The sequence below is a fragment of the Telmatherina bonti genome, assembly GCF_933228915.1.
Source record: "Telmatherina bonti genome assembly, chromosome: 16".
NCBI lineage: Eukaryota > Metazoa > Chordata > Actinopteri > Atheriniformes > Telmatherinidae > Telmatherina > Telmatherina bonti.
In genome coordinates, this window is record NC_136614.1 from 18,076,422 (window position 1) to 18,097,396 (window position 20,975).

The 20,975-nt window shown below is 38.9% G+C and overlaps 2 protein-coding genes across 2 annotated transcripts; both read left to right on the top strand.

The window, feature by feature from the left end:
- Positions 1-1,746: 1,746 nt before the first annotated feature.
- nek2 (NIMA-related kinase 2) lies at positions 1,747-7,456 on the top strand (the record flags this gene model as incomplete). Its single annotated transcript, XM_079255657.1, has 9 exons — positions 1,747-1,842; positions 3,384-3,601; positions 3,683-3,923; positions 4,011-4,093; positions 4,182-4,308; positions 4,418-4,652; positions 6,709-6,763; positions 6,889-6,965; positions 7,251-7,456. The coding sequence occupies 9 exons, from the start codon at positions 1,747-1,749 to the stop codon at positions 7,454-7,456; spliced, it is 1,338 nt and encodes a 445-aa protein (XP_079111783.1).
- Positions 7,457-8,621: 1,165 nt separating this feature from the next.
- On the top strand, positions 8,622-11,839 carry slc30a1a (solute carrier family 30 member 1a; the record flags this gene model as incomplete). Its single annotated transcript, XM_079255650.1, has 2 exons — positions 8,622-9,440; positions 10,944-11,839. Exons 1-2 carry the CDS (start codon positions 8,885-8,887, stop codon positions 11,837-11,839), a joined length of 1,452 nt encoding a protein of 483 aa, XP_079111776.1. The 5' UTR covers positions 8,622-8,884.
- Between the last annotated feature and the right edge of the window lie 9,136 nt (positions 11,840-20,975).

Below are 20,975 nucleotides of genomic sequence, written 5' to 3' on the forward strand. Positions count from 1 at the left end.
CACAGGGATCACACATTTAGAGAAATCATCTGTCACATGGAGGATTTACTGCATTTCATTTGGGTCGCTGCAACTAAAACTAATATTTTGCTCCTGTAAGAAAGTCAGAAATGCAACAAAAATGCTAAATATCACACTTAATGACCAGATTCAGCTTGTTTTTGGTAAGTGTCAACTAAAAGATTATTGTGTAGGAATGTAGACTGCCACAGTTATGATGGATTGAATTGAAATTCATATAGTTTAATCTGTTATTCAGTTCAGTTCAGTTATTCAAATAGGTCAGAAACCAGTTTTGGTCCATTTCTGAAACTCAAGTTGGTGTCTTCAAAAAGCTTCTTTAAGCACAAAATCTTCACATTGAGGAAGTGAAAACCAACAGAAATCAAAGCCAAAATCCAGGGGCTTTATTTGCTTCATTCAAGCAATGATTCCTGCACTGATCTCCAGTTGGTCAGATGAGCCTATTTTCAACACAACACGTTCACAGCAGTAATGCATTTTACTTCACTTGGAGCAGACATATGTGAATGCCATATGTGATACCCAGATATAGGAGCCAAATGAGAGGTCACTGCATGGGGCTGCTCTCACATGGCCACTCTTCAGGCAGCCCTGCAGGTCAAACCAAATGATCAGTGGTATTTGTCTTTAATCTGCAGCTATGGAAACCGCTCTGGAGATAACCAAAAACACTTTCTTGTTTTCAGGGTAACTGAGGATCCCTGATGCAGTAAGTGAGCCCAGAGTGTCTCAATGTCTGAGACAGCAGACAAGACAAGAAACACAACTCAGTTTGTAAATGCAGTTTTTTTTTTCTTTAGGAATCTGTTGATGCTCTTAAGATGAGATTTTACTGATAAATTTCTTACATTGATTCCACAAATGCTCTTCAAGTTTGGTTTCAAATGGGCAGCTTGAAGAGCTGTGTTTACTTTAAGGCTTTTATAAAACTAGTCATTTGTTCAGTCTAGAATAATAACCTACTGCATTTGTCTGACAGATAAAATAACTGCAATGGACTTCAAAAACTGCCATCCCAGCATGGGCATTTGAAGTTTTTCAAGGTCTTTCTTCACACTGCTTATTTATATGCAGGATGGTTAGAGAACCATACAGCAATATATTAAACCAGTCCTATTAAAATGCAGAAACTTTTAAGCTAATGCCATAGGCTACATGATAGTCAGATGAATTTTATTTTTATTTCAATTACACCATCTTGATGGTTAGTCTCTCAAAAATATAAAATATAAATTCTTTAGCCTTTTTCCTTTTTAGTAATTGCCAATGTCATCTAAAGACACACAACATTCACTTTAATGTGTTTTGGCGCCATCTCGTGGATAAAAAGAAACACCCCACCTAACCGCGCTAATCTCGCGGTTTTCTGGCGCTTAGCAACCTCGCCACTTGTATATGCTTACTAACCAATCAGAAATACGCATGAAGAGAGAATAAACCAATCACAATCAGAGATTTCGGCACTAATTTAAACTGTAGGCGATTGCTTCCTGCTTGTCAACTGCAACGCACACGAGTGAATCAAGATCGAGAAAAGACAAACAAAACCAAACATTTGTGCCTTTCAATCACCATGCCAGAAAGAAAAGACGTCCCAGGTGAAATATATAACTGATCTGAGAAGCTTTTGGTTGAGATATGTGCTAAACCACAGCCAAACCGATCCTGACAGTAACGTTAAGTTTGTTAACTTGTATCGTCGTGTTGGAGGACTAAAACAAGATGCCGTCTCGTGTTGAAGACTACGAAGTGTTGTACACTATAGGCTCCGGCTCCTATGGAAGATGCCAGAAAATAAGACGAAAAAGTGACGGGAAAGTGAGTATTACTAAACCACTCCACAGCCCAGTTGTAGTTTTCTGACTAGGCCGAGGCCCTATGTGTGCAACCACCCGACTTCTTGATAAAATGTAAGTTAGTAACTTTAAATGATGCAACACACCAAATGGCCTAGAAAGAGAAACCCAGGTAAGACCCTCAATTTATAGTATCTGTTCAAATATCTCTGTAGTCTTATGAAGACGCCATAAGGAGGTATAAAACAACACCAAGGAGTTGCTACATGCCAAACTATTAGGTTGATTTGACAGCAAGTATTTTCAAGCAAGCATACTGAAAATAACCAAATCTTAAAAGTGACCAAATATAAGGGACTTAATACAGTTACAAAGACGACACAAAATGTCTCATGAAACAGAAAATGGTTCAATTCCAATTTTAAAATGATCACTGTTTAAGTCAAGACTTAAATGGTGATATAATAAGTTTTAATTGGCTAACATGTCCAGATTGCAAAGTGTTGATTTAGACCTTTTTAAATGTACTTGACGTAATTTAAAAAAAAAAAAAAACAACAACAAAAAAACACTGCCATAATTTATAAAGTATGATAACAAGTAAGTACGAACAGAAAGAAACACAAGCAATCAAATTAGAAATAACCATTGATGCTTAATACTAGTAATGTGCAGCTATTTGAGCCACCGTAGAGAGAAACGGCCACAAAGAGCTGTGGCTCGTATGGTGGAGTGCTCATGAATGTTTGGGAAATGGATCAGCTCTGTCTTGGATTGAAATGTTCTTGGTCATCATGAAGTCCAGAAAAAGGTAAAAGAGGTTTTATGTAAAGAAAATCAATCTGAGCTCACTCTGGGACAAAAAAGCAGCAGTCCAGCTTGACCATCATACTGGCGAGTCCTCTGGTCAATGCAATGCCCCCGCTTATAGAACAAATAGTTCTCCAAAGTCCTTATTTTTCATTTTAGTTTTAATTGCATTTTGGGATGGAGAAATTTTCTTCATCCCAAAGGGGATTCCTTCTTTTCTAAAGTAAAAAAAAAAAAACTTGGCTGCAACATGGATCTGCTCTGAAACTATTTTTCCAAAGGTGAACTACAAAAGTTTGATGTATAATTTTGAACAGCTGCTACATTTAACATGGCGCTTAGAGTGCAGATTATAACTGTATTATTTATGCATACACAGTCATGTTTCTTTAAGGTGTTTTGAAGGTCAGTTGAGGGGTAGTTTCCATCAGAGAAACAAGATAACTAACATGGAAAAAAAAAATGGGGAAACAGATCATCCCATGTCTTTGATCTCCTGATACTGGAACTCCCTCGAGGTCAGAATAGCAACCTCTGTTTTCAGTTTTCATTAAATTGAGGTTCAAATTTTAATTATTTGCCCTGATAAGCCTTCTCACTGCCTTCGCTGCTATATCACCCCATTCAAGGTTGTTTTAGTCTGATTGAACTGTTATCTCGATTTTTCAGCAGACTCCTTCTTTCCTCACCCAGTCATCTTTCTGGCTTTAATCTCTCGTCGCTTTAGTTAATTACAGTACTTTCATTTTGCAGATTCTTGTTTGGAAGGAGCTGGACTATGGCACCATGGCGGAGAGCGAGAAACAGATGTTGGTGTCTGAGGTGAACCTCCTGAGGGAGCTCAAGCATCCAAACATAGTGAGGTACTACGACCGCATCATCGATCGCAGTAACACCACGCTCTACATCGTCATGGAGTATTGTGAAGGCGGGGATCTGGCTAGTCTCATCAGCCGGTGCATCAAAGAAAGGTAGATTGCAGGAAGCTTGTGAACATATATCCCTCCTCTCCAAATCTGCAAATGTTACAGGTGTGTTTTTTTTCATGGCAGGCGTTATTTGGAGGAGCTGTTCATCCTGCGAGTCATGGCACAGCTCACTTTAGCCCTGAAGGAGTGTCACAGGAGGAGTGACGGTAGGGCCACGGTTCTTCATCGAGACCTGAAACCAGCTAATATCTTTCTTGACATCAAGCAGAACGTCAAGCTTGGCGATTTTGGTCTCGCGAGGATTCTGAACCACGATACCAGCTTTGCAAAAACATTTGTTGGGACTCCGTACTACATGTCTCCGGTACGTTGTTTTATGTGGGCTGCATATAATTTTTTTTTCTGAACTTCCCGCTTAATCTGGCTGCTTTATTTAACATTTTTATTTCAGGAACAAATAAACAGGATGTCCTACAATGAGAAGTCAGATATTTGGTCACTGGGATGCTTGTTGTATGAACTTTGCGCGTTATCGTAAGTTATGCAGCCGGTCTGCTTTAATTGATTTCTGTGCAATTTGACAGCAGATCTGACAGTTTCCTCCCCGGTTTCATCCTGTTAGGCCTCCATTCACAGCTTACAACCAGAAGGAGTTGGCAGAGAAGATCAGAGAGGGGAAGTTCAGAAGAATCCCATACCGGTACTCTGAGGAACTGAACACCTTACTCAGCAAAATGCTCAACTTAAAGGTTTGACATTAATTATTCAGCAATGTAATAATTGCGAAGGATGCTTTGCTGAGCATTGCGGTTGTGTGGATGCTGTCAGGATGCATAAACGGGTCCTTACTGTTGGCAGGATTACCTGAGGCCTTCTGTGGAGTCTATTCTCCAAAGCAGCTTGTTAAGTGATGCTGTCGCCGAAGAGCAGAGGAAGGCACAGGTGCGGCCACCCAGGAAGTCTGCAGACACCGACTGTCCTCCCAACACACCCTCTGAACCAGCGGCTGCTGCTGCAGCAGAGCTCAGACTAAAGGAACAGGCTCTGCGGGACAGAGAACAGGCCCTGAAAGAACGTGAAGAGAGACTTGAGAGTAAGATTTATAGTTTTATTTTACTTTGTGCCCATTCTTTCACTTTTTACACAACCCTGGTTCATCAGATGTTTTTAAAAATTGGACAATGATAAAATTCATGGTTACAGATTATTTTAAATTCTAAACAAAGATAATATAGCAAATTAAAACTTAGAGAATTGATTATTTTTTTAGGGTGAAATTATGTGTGTGTGTGTGTGTGTGTATATGTATGTGTGTGTATGTGTGTGTGTATATATATATATATATATATATATATATATATATATATTTTAGGGGTGGGAAAATCGAATAAAAAAAAAAATAATCTAAAATTGGGTTTTTTTGCTTCACAATTTTAAAATAGATTTTTTTGTTTTAAAAAAAAAATCTTTTTTTTTTTCAAACAAATAAAAATGATTCATTATAAAAACATTTTTTATTTTTGTTGTTTTTATTAATTTTTTTAAACTTGTCTTCTTGGGTACTATAGCAGCAGAATGATGGTCTGGCTACTGTGTTGTTTTTTCCTAATTGAAATCAAGAAAAAATGACGAGCAAAAAAATAGGTTTTACACATTTATCTTGTTTTTAATCTACAAAAATCAGCTATATCGAAGAATTGTGAGAATCGCGATTTAAATCGAATCGCCACCCAAAAAAATGAAATGGAATTGAATCAGGACAAAAGCATATCGCCACAGCCCTAATAAATAAATATATATATATATATATGTGTGTATATATATATATATATATATATATATATATATATATATATATATATATATATAATATAAAAAAAATATACATGCATACATGGCACCAATTCAAAAGTTTGAATTTCATTGGAAAATGAAATTTCACTTTCCAATTGAACTTCATGGGAAAGTGTGACCAAACTTTTGATTGGAAATTTATATACAACGACACCAACCATATACACAAAGATATGCACGTTAGATTGATTGGTTAATCTAAATTGTCCCTAGGAATTAGTGTGAATGGTTGTTCTCTCTGTGTTAGCCCTGCGATGGGATGATACTGCTGTGATAAACACACTTTGCTTATTACTACCTTTTATTCTTCAAAAAGCTAGAAAAAAAGCTTATTGTTTTCTAAATACTTATTTATATGCTATTGTCTTATATTTACATTAATCACAAAACTCAGTAAGAAAATGTTATTTAAGTGTGCGTGACAGTGAGATTACACAGACTTGCTTTAATAAAGACTGATGGTTCCCAAGCATCCTTAACATCAGTTTACTGTGATCAGTGAGATTACAGAAAACAGCAGTTCACACCTGGAAATCCTTTGTTTTTAGCAGATTGATGGATGTAACTGAATGAGTGGTTTCTGTTAAATGTCTATGAAAAGCTGCAGCTGATGGTGATGAATGCATAAAAGTGATTGTTACTAAGTTTTGGTACAAGTGACTACACTCTGTTATTCTGTCTGAAAACAAAATGTTTCTAAAATACTACTATAAATAAATAAATGTATAAAGAGACACGACCAGTAAAAGTATTAGCCGTGTTTATCTGCAGGTGTTGAGTGCATTTCATGGCATAAATAAAATGATTCAAAGCTGCTTATGATCACAGGTAAGAATAGCTGTGGATTCTGAAAACCATTCCATTATCATTTCTGGGAAACGTATCTGTCTAAAGAAAAAGGTGTTGGGGACATCTAGCTGAGAAATGAAAGATTGCCAAAATGTCAAATTTCCCATACACGTACGTGTTGTTGTGTATTGAATAGTTTTAGCACATGCTTATCTGAACAGATAGGGGACTGTGTGTGTTATAAACCAGAATGTTCCACCTGACTGAGAAGATGGAGGTGTTTTCGAAGAAATGTCTGTTGATGAAACAGGTTTGCTCATGTTGACTTCAGCAGATGTGTCGCAATCAAATAATGACCTACTTCCACACCCACAGTCCCTGGCTGATAGTAGAGATTACATCCTGATGTATGTGTGTGTTTGTGTGTCTGTTTATCTGAAATATGTGCAAATAAAGAGATGATGGCTAAAAAAAAAAAACTGTCACTGTTTATCTTTTAATGGCAGAAAGGGAGCAGGAGCTGTGTGTCCGGGAGCGGCTGACAAATGAAAAGCTTTCACGGTGACTTTTTTTTATTGAAGAACTATATATTTCTAACAATCCATGAAATCCATTATCTCTATCTATTTTGCACATTTTTTATGGACAATTGATGCATCGTCATTGATTCTTATGTACCGTTTCAGAGCCGAAAGTTTGCTGAGGAATTACAGTCGGCTGCAGCAGCAGAGGGACATGGCGCTGATCTTTGGCAAGGATATAGGTATGAGAGACCGGCGAAGACCTCTGGATTTACTGAACCAAGACTAGATCTGAGCAGTGTTTTTTATGTTTTTATGACTGTCTAGAATTTTAATGTCTCTAAACGTATAATTATTTTTCCATCATGTAAATAAAGCTTTTCTTTCTGAAGTGTTGGTGACGTCAAACTTCAACTTCAATGGCTTCATATCACATCAAACACCTCAGAAGCTAAATAGTAGTTGTAGTAGTAGTTTAATTTGACTTTTGTTATTCAGTCACTTGACTTCTCATTGTTTGGCTCTAGATGTGGAGAACATGTCCCCCGGCAAGAAGAAGGTCCACTTTGCCAGTGAAAGCAACGAGAACAAGCCGCCTGACAGTCTACAAAGTGCAACATCACAGGAGCTGATGAGGAGGCGGCTGCAGGCTGCAAATCTGCGTGCTCAAAAACTGAACGAAGTGGAGAAGATCTGTCAGTTCAAGAGCAGGCAGATCCTCGGTCTGCGATGATCACACAAAAACTACTATCTCACATATGTTTTCACGTAAATGTCTCTGAGTAGGTAAAACTTTATGAATAATCTAGTTATTTATGGGATGATAGTAGTTGTGGGACGTGAATTTATGAGCGTGTCCAGTTTGTTTTTGTTTGTAGTGCCAAATTTTTATCTAAGTGTACAGTCTGTGTGGATTTGTTAGTATTGCAGGCAGCTATTTTGATTGTCCATGTGTATATTCTTGTCATATGTATGTTCATGTAATGAACATGAAAACTATCTCATGATAGGGAATTTGATTTTTATGCAGAACAAATGTATATTAAACATACTTTTAAAAAAATATATACATTTTGTAAAGTATGTAATTAAAAATAATTATGAGAAATAACTTTTGAGTCTGCATCATAGACTTCATAGTAACTCTTTATTCAAGATTGATTGTCCCCACAAGGGGTCATTAGTTTCCTATGATCAGTGAGATTAATGGCAGTGCTGGCAACAATAGGACACTCCTTTAAGTCTTTTGTGCAGATAGAAGGGGAAATTTGATGTTTTTGTTTCATTAAAGATCGTAGTTGATCAATGGTTAATTTTTTTAAAAAGGTTTGTCATAAGAAATCATTACTCTTTGGCAGACAAATATATTTAGTTTTATTTATTAATTGAACTTTGATTTGTACATTTTAAACATATTGGACAAATAAAGAAAGCAATTCTCAGTGTTTGTTTAGGGCAGGACAAAGTGATTTTCAAGTATAGATATATGTTTGCGTTCCTATTTGACAGTTTAGTTCACAACGATGAAAAATACTTTAAAAGCAGAAACTGATTGCTTAATTTTACTTAATTTACTTAATAGTAGTTTTACAAACCTTAAAAAGCTGCTTTTTAAAAATGTCATCGCGAGATTACAGTTGTCATTACAGTGCGTAGCAACCACTGTTGTTCGGGTTGTTTGCACTGCCCACTTTCGAAAGCTGCAAAAATTGACCAATCACATTCGTCCTTAGTCCCCATCCACCAATCGAAACCGTCATGGGCGTGTCCCGAATGTTCCTCGTTCCGTGTGAAAAGTTTACCGGTTCGGGTGCAAAGTTTCAGCCGTCTGCAAACTGGGGTTCGTCGGCAGACGTATCTGGAACATGCTAGGGACGTCCAGAGTCTTATTACACGATCACTACGATATTGTATCTCACAAGAGTCTGTCTTTGCTTGTCTTGGGATAGAGCAGCGATGCTGGCAGAGAACAGAAGTGTGAAAGGACGTTGTTAGCATTAATCGTATTGTCTCAGGGAGCCAGCTAGCTTAACGCGAGTCGTTGTTAGCTCGGAGGGACCACGGAGCTAGCTCGCCGATGTCCTGGTAATCTAAACGGGGACAAGGTAAAGCGGTATCTGACGTTTAGTCGAAACTTGAATCTACAAAAGACTGTAGAAAAATGGCTTGCGAGCCAAATCGTGTCCGGTTGCTATGTATGCTTTCATTGACTTTTGGCTTCTTCATAGTAGAAGTAGTGGTGAGTCGCATCACCTCATCCCTGTCAATGCTGTCGGACTCTTTCCACATGCTTTCGGACGTAATCGCCCTGGTGGTGGCTCTGGTCGCGGTTCGGTTTGCAGAGAAAACCCACGCGACCAAAAAAAACACCTTTGGTTGGATACGGGCGGAAGTTATGGGAGCTTTGGTCAACGCAGTCTTCCTAACGGCGCTGTGCTTTACCATCGTCCTGGAAGCGGTCGAGCGTTTCACGGAGCCCAACGAGATCGAGAGTCCGGAGGTGGTCGCCGGGGTCGGAGCCGCGGGACTGTTGGTCAACCTGCTCGGACTCTGCTTGTTTCACGGACATGCCGGCGGAGGCCACGGGCATTCCCACGGCGGACACTCTCATGGAAGTAAGAACAAGAGGGGGAAGGCTGGGAACGGCTCTGCCGGAGAGGAGACCAATATCTTGGTGGGGAATCACAACAGTCCGGGTGATACGAGATCAAAAACGGGTAAATATAAGTTAATTTTTTTGTTAACATGTAATTTGTGTAACACGACAGACATAAGAACCATCCAAACCCCTCAACCCATCGTTTCCCACTACTGATCTGACAGGATGGGTCAGACTTTATCTTTACTGATAGCAGCACAGATTGCCTAACAGTCCATCCTTATATCATCAACCTGGCCTGAGAAGTGCCTGAGTGACTAATCCATATTGTTTCTGTGACAGCTGTGGTCTTCAGAGTGTGTTTGGGATCACATATTTGTTGGGTTATTCTATCCTTGGAAACGTGGCCACCGTCAGTGGCAGGATAGAGGGAAGCCTCAGGATCATGTTTTGTAAATTTGACTCCTCTCAGTTGACTTTTACAAATAATAATGATCTGAACGTTTATGTCAAACTCAGTCAAGTGAGATGTGGTAATTAGTAGTGGTATTTTTACTTCCTTCTGTTGCTCACCTTAGTTAAATATCCACACATTCATCTCTAGGGGATTTTACGGCTTGCAAAATAGTAGTAACCTGACAATGGCTGTTATTTTTTTAGTGTTACAGCTTTTCATGCTGCGTATAAATGCATATCAATCATTCATTGAGTATAAAACACCCAAAAAAGCCTCCTTGTACCTGCCTTTTTGTCTGAAAGCATCCCCCTCTCGACACTCACTGAAGGGTTAAACCTATATACCGGAGACTATTTTCCCCCCACTGTTAGGCCCTGTCAGTTTCAATAAATGGTTACTACATCCCTTCCTCCTCTATGCACTTATTGCTGTTACTGGGCCATACATCAGTGTAACCATGAAGTCGACGGCCCCCAGAAACACCATTAGCCGCTGATGAATGAGTTGATGGTGTGCCGGGATGTAAGAGAGCTGCTGCTTCTTTGGTTTAGTCTGTGTCGCCACGCCTACAATTACTAATTGAATTTGTGTAATGTGAAGTACTGTGCAGTGTTTTATTGTGTTTCGGATGCTGTGCTGAGAGTTTAGTCTCAAGCGGGCCTCTGGTATATGCTTTCTGTATGTCAATCCCTAAGATTTTACTGCACAGACTTGGTCACAAGGCTAAGAAGTCCGACACAAAAGCCATTATTTCTCCAACTCAATCTGTTGGTTTCCTTATATAGGCTAGTATGAATTGGCTTTCATTATGTTTTTTTTTTTTTCTGTCTGTAAAGCGTCTTGAGATGGCATTGCCATGATTTGATGCTATATAAAAAAATAAAATAATTTCAAAGAAGAAATCCAAATATATCAATTAAAAAGACAGTATGAATTATTCTCAATCACTCTCCTTTTTAATTTGAATGCAGCCCCTTCGATCTGTTGCCTTAAAGTAACTCAGGCTCTCTTGTAACTGAGCATTTATGTTTGTTGCATTTTACAATCCAGGTAGGTTTTTTATCTTTGACTGATCTTTTAGTATCTTCGTGTCAAAGTCCTTTGTGATTATTGAACTGTAATGTTTTAATAAACTAAACTCAGCTCCCTGATTTTCATCTTCAGATGTCAGCTGTAAAGAAAGCTCAGAGGTGCAGATGAACGGCAACACCCACTTCGACGAGATGGACCATGACCACGACTCATCGTCACAGCTCAACATGCGTGGGGTCTTCCTGCACGTGCTGGGCGATGCGCTGGGCTCTGTCATCGTTGTGGTTAACGCTGTTATTTTCACATTTGTGTGGAAGCCTTGCAAATCCGGTGAGATGTGTGTGAACCCGTGTATCAACAGCCACACCACTGATCACCGTCACGTCAATCACACCCTGGTCGATCTAATGGATAGTCCTACTTCAGTCGCTGGTCCTTGCTGGGTTCTCTACCTGGATCCCACGTTGTGCATCATCATGGTAACCATCCTGCTCTACACCACCTACCCCTTACTAAAAGAGTCAGCCCTCATCCTGCTGCAGACTGTTCCCAAGCAGATCAATATGCACCGGCTTAATGAGCGGCTGCAGAGCCTGGATGGCGTTCTGGCCATCCACGAGCTTCACATCTGGCAGCTGGCTGGAAGTCGAATCATTGCCACGGCGCACATCAAATGCCACGACCCCACATCTTACATGGAAGTGGCCAAACGCATCAAGGACTTCTTCCACGACGAGGGCATCCACGCCACTACCATCCAGCCTGAGTTTGTCACATTCAGCTCAGAGTCTCGAGACTCCCTGTGCGAGCTCTCCTGTCGGACTCAGTGTGCTCCCAAGCTGTGCTGCGGCTCTGCGGACAAGCAGAACGCCGGCTCTGACAAGAAGTCCGGCACTGACTGCAGACCTACTGCTGCACCAGCCCTGGAGGTGATTATCGAGAGCTCAGAGCAGGTAGCATGCGCTCAGGTGCGCCCTCGGACTGATGCTGAGGTTACCATCACCAGAGAGTTGGAGTCGTCTCTGTGAGATTGAGGAAACCGAGAGAAACAGAAGGGAAGCAGGAAAATGACCAATTTGGGCAAAACCATCAGTGTCATTTGCAGGAAGCTTTATTCTCAATGACCCATCGTTGCCCTTAATAGAAATGACGTTTCCTTTCCTTTTTATTCTGTAATTGCCCCTTTTACATACCAAACCCCTCCGCTCCCACATTTTTACATCCACTTAGTCAGTTTTTGTTTTTCCAGTCTCCCCACTGCTGCTCAGCCCCTCTCTTGTTTGTCTGTAGCCCTGGCAGTATAGTTGTGATGCATGTTGGGGTTCACAGACCTCATCTTCTCCAGGACTGGAGCGAGGCCTGCATGAGTGTCCCTTATTAGCACTGTGTTGTGATGCGTCATCTCATCCTATGGTGTTATCTGTGCCAAAGCTTCTCACTGCAGGACCGAAGGGATCAGAGACAGAGCTTCACCTCCACATGGACAGTGCGCACATCACAAGCTTATGTAGTTTAGCCCTACCGCTCCTCTCCATGAAAGAGTCTGTTGTCTTCTTCTTTGTGTAGGCTGTGAGCAAATCTATTTTCTTATCCTCTGGCTGCAAGTGGAATAGTATTGTATTACAAAATAATTTAATTATTTAAGTTATTAGAAATGATCTATCTCTATTTGTAGATGCTGTTTATAGTATTTAATTTGGATGACGCTGAAAGACTTTTGCAGTTTTTCTGACTGGATCTTTTTCAACAGAACATCTTTGCTGTAGTTTTTAAAAAAAAAAAAAAAAAAAATTTTTTTTTTTTTTTATTCCAAATATGTTTTTACAATGATTTTGTTTCTCAGACTTTTTTCTGGCCTTGACTCAGTTTTAATTGCAGTCATTAGGGTACAAAAGCCGTATCAACACGTCTCACCTTGCCTTTTAACACAAGCTGTGGTAAAGCACTAAGTGTAGTTGGCACAGTGGAACTGAACGTCCTACAACGGCATGGTCTTCTGTTGAAACATTGGAGTGTTTGGACTGCTTTGAAGAATTGAACACTGTACATTATTACTGATGAACTATTATCTGTATGAGCCTGTACTGGAAAGCATTCGCCGTTGGTTGATTTTTCTTTTTGTTTTTTGTTTTTTTTTAAATCCTCATGAATGTGTTCGGCACCTCGTCAACAATCCATGCTGAGGGAGTTTTTATATTTCCAGGACCTTCTACCATGTTTGCATGACCAAACTCAGACCTGGTGTTCAATATTTGACAGCTCCACTAAGAGCTCTAGTTGCTGCTTACCAGTGCCTGCTGGTATCCTCCATTAGTACTCATGACTGTGTTGGGAATTACTCATCATATAGCTAATCTATCCTCTGGTTTGGGCAGCTGAGTGGGCTGTTTGCTGAATTAAAGTCCATATGGTGGCCTTTGAAATCGTATGATGTTCCCTCTTATGCACATGTATCACCTAAAGTTGATGCATTTCAGATCTCCACTCTTCAATGTGTATGCAATATAGACATATGTGCTGGGAGATGTTTTTCTCCATTTGTAATGGTCACTTTTATTCAGTCTTTTATGACTTGAACTCTGTGCAAAATGAAAACGTGTTATTTTTTTTCTTTTTTATTATTTTAGATATGACATGTCTGCTAATGTGTTTTTGATATATATATATATATAAATACATATATATCCAGAGTACCTGTCCAATGTGTCAATGTGAAATAAAAACAAAATATGGCTGTTTGGTACAGCTGAGGAGCCCAAATGTCTCAGTTTGACTTGGTTTTTGGTCAAGACCGGATGTTTCCAGTCAGGATAAAAAAAATGAGGGAAGTAGCTTTAAAATGAAGACGGTGAAGAATAGAAACTGGGTTTAGTTTCTGAAGGCGTCCTTTTTTTGTAGAAATATGGAGACCTAACAGAGAGAGTTTTTAAAAATCTAGATTTCAGGTTACTGATACAAATAAAATGCAAACAATCATGATGCTCTTTAACTACTTTATATATGAGAAAAAGTGCCAAAAGGAAAAGGACCACATTAAGACACAAAGCGACTGCAAATTATAAATCTCTTCAGCTTTGTAATTTGAAATGAAACGTCTCTAAATGAGAAGTTCCACCTCCTCTTTCATGGAGGTGGAAGAGGTGAGAATGTGTCCTGCGAAGCTGCATGTTGACCGTGTGGAAGTCTGACAGGAAACTTGTGGCTCGTCTTCTGGTAGTTACAAAACCCGCAGCCTGTCTAAACAGTAATGATGGTGAGAAGTAAATCTGAGCCTGAGCGAATTCATTGTGTTGCAACAACATAAGCATATAATTACAGTGTTTCACGGCTCCTTTCTGCGGTGTGAAGAAGCAGGTTCATTGTGCCAGTCAAAGTTAGTGTGAGGCTGGAGGAGGTGGCTTATGTAAGAGGCCTGGCGGCGTTCCAGGGGCAACAAGTGCGGGGCTTTACCCAGCATTCCTCAGTGCTGCTGGGCTGCTCACTGATCCTGACCCCTCTGGACACGATAGAAAGTGGCACACATAGAGAGAGATGCACTAGTTTTGTACTTTTTTCAGTCCTGTGTGTTATCGCCTCATCTGTCACGAAACAGCACTTTCCGAGACGTGATTACTCAGCAGTCTGTGAATCACTTTTACTGCACTCAGCTGTGCTGAAGAGTTTTTATCTGAGGTCTAAAAAAATACTCTGATTCAAACATCATGTGTCAAAGAGGCTTACAAGAGTAGTAGTACAGCTATGTGCTAAGTGATGGAGATTTAGACGATTGACACCTGTATTAAGTCTAATCCTAACCGTGTGTGGTCGCAGTACGCCATCTGCCTCCCCAGCTTTGTCTGTGGGATTTTCAAACTGGGTGAAATGGAGGCTGAATCCCTGCAGGAGGGTGGTGATGGGGGGGGTGACGTGACACTGGGTGAGAGGTCACACTGCGGCTAAATGCATTCACCTTTGCAAACGCAGCGTTTGTGGAAGCATTGACCTGCGTAAGCTGAAAAATCAGAACACAATAAGCCCAAACAGAAAAGCATCCTGATCATACTTTCCCCCAGCTTGTGGTTCTCATTTATTCCTGTCATAAGAGGACACATTTCTGTAAAATAAATAGAAACTATGACATGTGTACAATAACACTATACACTATACTGTAAGTAGTATGCTGTGGCTTTAAATAAGGCTGATGAGGACATTATCAATGATCTTGTTGCTCTATCTCAGCAGAACAAATGCTGAAGTGAAACACTGGCATGTGGATCAAAAAGCAGAACTTTGACCTGCATACCAACCAGTTTAGAATAAGCGTTTATTGAGCTGTGATGCGCCTGAGCTGAGACATGCATTGATGACTCAGACTGTGAGCGAGGATGAAGCAGCATGTTTCATTTCCTTTCTTCTGTCTCTTAAAAATGCTTTCATTTTGTGTGTTGCATTTGATGCTTTTTTTCGCTGACAGCCCCAACAGGGCGTAGTACCAGCAACACTGCGTTACTTAGGTTTGCGTAAGATTGTGACTGACTGGTTTTTCCTTTGACTTTTATGAATGAATGACTGAATGGGCCTTTCAGCCACAGGTAGCAACACCATGAGTCATGATCCCCCCGCGCTTAACCCGCAAATAAAACAAAAATCACCACTGAGAATTTCAGAAAAGACATCTATCCAGAGGGGTACCGTTACAAAAGCAAAGGACGAAACACCCAAGAAGAAATAGCTTTTAAACCCACAAAATGTTAACAAAAAGATGGATATGAGTTCAAAAGGGCACAAAACAGAATAACTGACTGTGGTGCAGATAAAGAGGGACATGTCAATTTAAAACAACTACAAAGATCATATACTTGTACCATGAGATACGACTCTAATGTGTTACACACTGTAAAATTTAACATTGGCTAAAAGAGACTATATTTATAGGATGTAATTTCATTTTAATCTAGTTGTTATTAACATTAATTCTAGATAAGTTCTAGATGTTCTCAGGAGCACGAAAGGCTGAATAAATGGATCCATGTAAGCTGAATCGATGTAAATAAGAGAAGTATGTAAAAGTGCTGGTGGTTTACTCTTAGCTGAGTAGCTTCAATTTCCTAAAGTACTTTTTTTATTTGGTTGTTTGATAATTCTTACCACACAAAAGACGGAAGTTTTAAAGTACTGACCTAAAGAATGAAACGGGAAGGGGGGGGGGGGGGGTATCATGTGGAACCCATTTTTAAAGCTAAAAAATCTTAACATATCCTGCTTAGTTTTATTTTTCTTATTCTTTCATACTTTTATGTTTTAATGAATAAAACTGAGTTATCTAGGAAGAATTAAAGGCAAAACATGCATATCATGTAATCCTTGATGATCTCCAAGTTCCCCGCATGAGGAATAGTTCTCAGCAAAAACTCTGTAAAACAAGTTCTAGTCACTATTTTGACTTCATATCAGCAATAATCCACCTTTATAGGCAACATGTTAAAGACGTAAGAAAATACAGTTTACCTGTTATAAAGATGCTGGATAATAAAAAAATGAAGGATTTTTTCTTTATTTATTTTAAAAGTTTGAAAGTACTATGTGTCTGCTTCCAAGTTGGTGCTGGGTAACTTTCATGCCTTCACTTGAAAAGTGAATTTATTAATTGATAACCTAAAACTGCAGATTTATTGTTATTATTGGCACCGTGTGTTTATGAGCAATTACACATGCAGCTGTTGCATGGCAACAGAGGTCAGCTGGGTAACGGTGTGGATCAGTGTGGATCCACACCGTTACTCACTTTTTTTTTTTATCTGCTTTCCCGGTGGAAAGCAGATAAAAAAAAACAAAAACAATTTAGGGTTTTTTTGTTACACTAAGGGAAGATTAACTTGAAATAATTTGTAAAACATCCACTCTATATAAATTTGATCCTTTTGAGTTTCATGTATAAACAATATGCTCAGATTTATTTACTCAAATGAAGTTCTGCATCGTTAATAGTTAATTATGCTCAGCTAAGTTTCTGAAATGGAAATTCTTTTCTGCGATGAGCTTGCATACTTTTTGAAGTTTTGAAGTTCATTCTTTAGATTTTCACAACTATAAACATCAGTAACAACTATAAGCAGTAAGGTCCCAGAATGGGGGAGGAATGGAAGTAAAAATGACAAAAACATAATAGTTTAAGACCATTATAGCTCCTTCTCTTTATTCATTCTTCACTTTTGCTTTCATTCTCTGCTTTACTCATTCTCTCAGCAGATCAGGATGCTCCATATTTGTCAACTTGCTCTGGTCTTGCAAGAGTTTTTTGGAGGCTATCTTGCCTGAGATTTCAGCTCACAGTAGTGAACTGATGCAGTAAATAGCCATGTCAAAAAGCATCTTGTGATTGAACAAGATACTACAGTGTTTCAGAAGGGTTAAAGCATTGAACTTGATGGGATCTGTGTTAGATTTCTTTTAAGTGAACCAGTTGATTTCTCTGTGGACAGTTGCTTGTTTGGGGTCTTTCACCCCTGGCTCCGTAACACACAAAGATCCAACCTTTTGACTCGGAAAGTGCAAATAAAGGGAATCACCTTAGAATTCCCCCTGGAGTCCACAGGCCCACTGTACTCTCCCACACTCCTTTCTTTGATCTGACCACATGGCCGTTTTACACCCAGTGAAGCCCTGCAGGAGATTAGGAGAGCAGGAATGTTAAACAGCCCTGTTGTACTGATGATGATGATGATGATGATCAGAGGGAGGGAATCTATCAAATGCGTTTTTATAATTGTACCTGAAAGTAACGGAAAGTCTGTGGGTTTTGGGGTTCAATGTTAAACTTTGTCTTTCAATCTTTTAGTTCATGTTCCTTCCTTTCCTAGTTAATTAAGTTTAATATTATTAATATGATCATAAATTAATTCTGTTCAGTGTTTATTTAGATTGTTTGAAATTTTTCTGCGGTCTGATGATGTGATTTCCTGTTATCTATTTGTAGAGTCTGTCTCTTTGTTTCTGTTCATATTTCTCTGGGCCTTATTGCACCTGTTTCTGGCTCTCACCTTTTCTGCATTGCATTAAAAGTCCCCTGAACTCAGTTTCCCCGTCTCGCCTGTCCTGGTTTCTCTTTACATCTCATTGGTCAGTATTTTATCAATCAAATCAAATCAAAGATACTTTATTTATCCCCGAGGGCAAATTCAAGGTTCAAGCTAGCTTGTCCAAGGTTAGACACACAGACATTTACATTTTACAAGTTTACAGAGCAAAACTGATACTTAGGTCCTGCAGCCAGTTTTACGGGCACTGCCTTATAAATGAGGGAAAAAATGACATGAGGAAGGATGGGTGGGTGTTGGAAAAAAAAAAGAAGTATCTCTACACTTCACCTAAAGGGGGAATGATAAAGATGCAACAAAAAAAAAAAGAGTTGTGAGTTTTTATTTGTAGTCTTGGTTCATGTGCTTTGTTAATCCTGCCATTTCAGCACTCTAGTTTCTTTTCATAAATCCCAGTTCCTACATTTGCCTGTCTTCTGCTTCAAAGTCTTCTGTTTTGTCGATGTTGTCTTTGTCTTCTTTAGCTCTTTCAGTGTCCCAAACAGTGTTTACATGTGGACAACAGACACAAATATATGAATATATATAAGATTAAATCTGTGCTTGTCAAATATCTGAATGCTGTCAAGAAGGACTGTGTCCTTATCCAGTGTGAACGGTAACTTTGCATACAGGCAGTTACATCTAAGTAGCCTTTATTATACCCGTCATTTTAAACATTCATGCTATCAATTTCTAAACAAGTTAATCTTCCTCCCAAGTTTGCTCAGTTCTGGTTTTAGCTAACTGTATTAACAAACATCTCAGCTCTATCCCATTTGCATGAACAAGAGAGAGACAAATGAAAATGAACAAAATAGTTGAAGATATTGTTGCCTTTATTTGCATGTCAGGAGTAAAGTTGTGCTGTACGACATATGTTTGTCCCTGCAGTGTTCTTCATGCAACTCATATCATTTTCAAAGGCTGTAAAGGTTTTGTGTATTTTTTTTGCAGAACGGTAGAAACTGAGATAAGATACTTTTAAAGATCCAACTCAAGGCTGAACAAGACACGTGTAGAGAAAAGAAGATATATATGTACAGTATATATCTAGACCTCTTCAAATTTGACCTTTTTCATCAAACATATGCGATTAGTAGGAAGTTGACTGATGCTGGAGCTGGTTTGCCCAATGAGATACACACCACTGAACAACCTTGTGCCGGGAGTTGACACCTTTCTTCTCTTTTCAGTTGGTTCATCCTGTTCACTTGTATCGCTAACCACTTCTCGCTGCATAGCTGTCTTGAAGGTGCCATGATGACAGCAGTTCACAAATCTTAACCAAATCTTAATCAATCTTAACCGACAATCTCAAATAACAAAATAAAACATAATTAGTGATAAATTGTGATGTACTTGGATTAAAAGTAACAATTCTGAGATAAAGTTATGTCATATGATGTAATCCTTTCCAAGCATAAAAAATATGAATGTTTGACATTGTTTGTGCATTAAAATTAGTTCAAATTTACACAGGTGTTAATGTGTTAGCATCTATATGCAAGAACATTTTATTTGCTTTCATTTGGTACAACTTTCAATGCTATAGCCTTAACCTCTGGGAAGCTACAATGAAAACAAGGACATAATATCCCAGATTTTTCATTGTTTTTGAAAATCGTCAACAATAAAACTACATGGCTCTTGAGGCAGGCATAGCCAAGGTCCAAGATCAAAATAACTGGTATATTTATTTAAGTTAGACCTTGGAGAATGGGAAAAATATCAGTTTGCATATGTTTGATGAAAAAGGTCAAATTTGAAGAGGTCTAATAGAGGCCTATCAGCTCTTTTAGAGGTCAAAAACCTGTTTATCTTTAGAACTTATATACAATTATGAGAACGCAGCACCATTTTATCACTGTAGATTAGAAACAAATGTAATATAGATACAGAGATATGAAGGTATGGGCAGGTTTTACTTAAGTTTGCTGTAACTTTTTATTTGTTTATTTGTTTTTATCAAGTAGTTGTAGAGAGAGGTGAACATACTTGAGTAAACTACCAGAATAAAACCTATAACTACAGTCGTGATGGAGTGTGAAGCTTAATTAAGGGTGCAGCTTGTTTTCTCTGTTGAATTTACATTAAAGTGATGAGTCAAATCACATGTCATCTGATAAGTAAGATGTTGAGGAAAGGAGTTAATGTTTCACTAGCTGCCTCTGCTGTACGGTCAAGTATCACCCAGTCTCTCAGACTTTGATCACAGAGTTGAATGAGTTCAACCAGCGGTAATTTATTCCTTGCTGATAAACAGAGTACTAAGAAATGCCAAAAGCTCGCTCTCTGGACTTCCATGACCTGCAGAAAGAGAAGAGAAACATCGTCCTGAGTGTGTGCAGACTATAGACTGTATAGGTGGAGACACATGCGTATTGCCAGTCTGGACTTGTCCTACAACAGCTGATCTAAATGCAGAGGAAAGTTAAACATCATCAGACTTTTTTTTCTATACGTTTCACATAAAGTGAATCTTATCTTCCAGAAAATTTATCATTTTTACTGATGTTCTTTGCATTTCTTTTGCCTTAGTGTTGCAGTTTTAAACTGTAGTCACCCCACATGTCTGATCTTTAACAAAGAGCAAAGTAAGCAAGATATAAACATTTGAAAAAAAAACAAAAACACAAGCAACATTAAAACTGTACTGATAACAACTCAACATCTTCTTATACAGTTTGTTTCTTTAAAAAGACAACATTTGACCAACTATAATTGTTCAAAAACAAAAAAAATGTTGACATATGATAAAGTTAAGCCAGCATATCCTTCTGTGGTTTATCCAGCTCAATAGTTCCCAGCTGTAAGAAGAGCTGATCTCTGGCCGCTGCAGAGCCTGATTAAGATGCGATCATGCCTGAAATGGGATGACACAGCTGTCACTGCTTTGGCCGTGAAATGGACTGATGAGTCATATCGGTATAAAATGTCTTCAGCGATGATTGCATGCTGAGGCAAGGTGTGTTAATTCACAGTTAAAATCCTTTTATACGCCTTGACTCTGATGGCATGTCACTGAAATACATTATGTTCACACAGTAAATAAATACATCCAAAAGTCCACTAAAGAAAACAAATCCATCTGTTATTGATTAACACC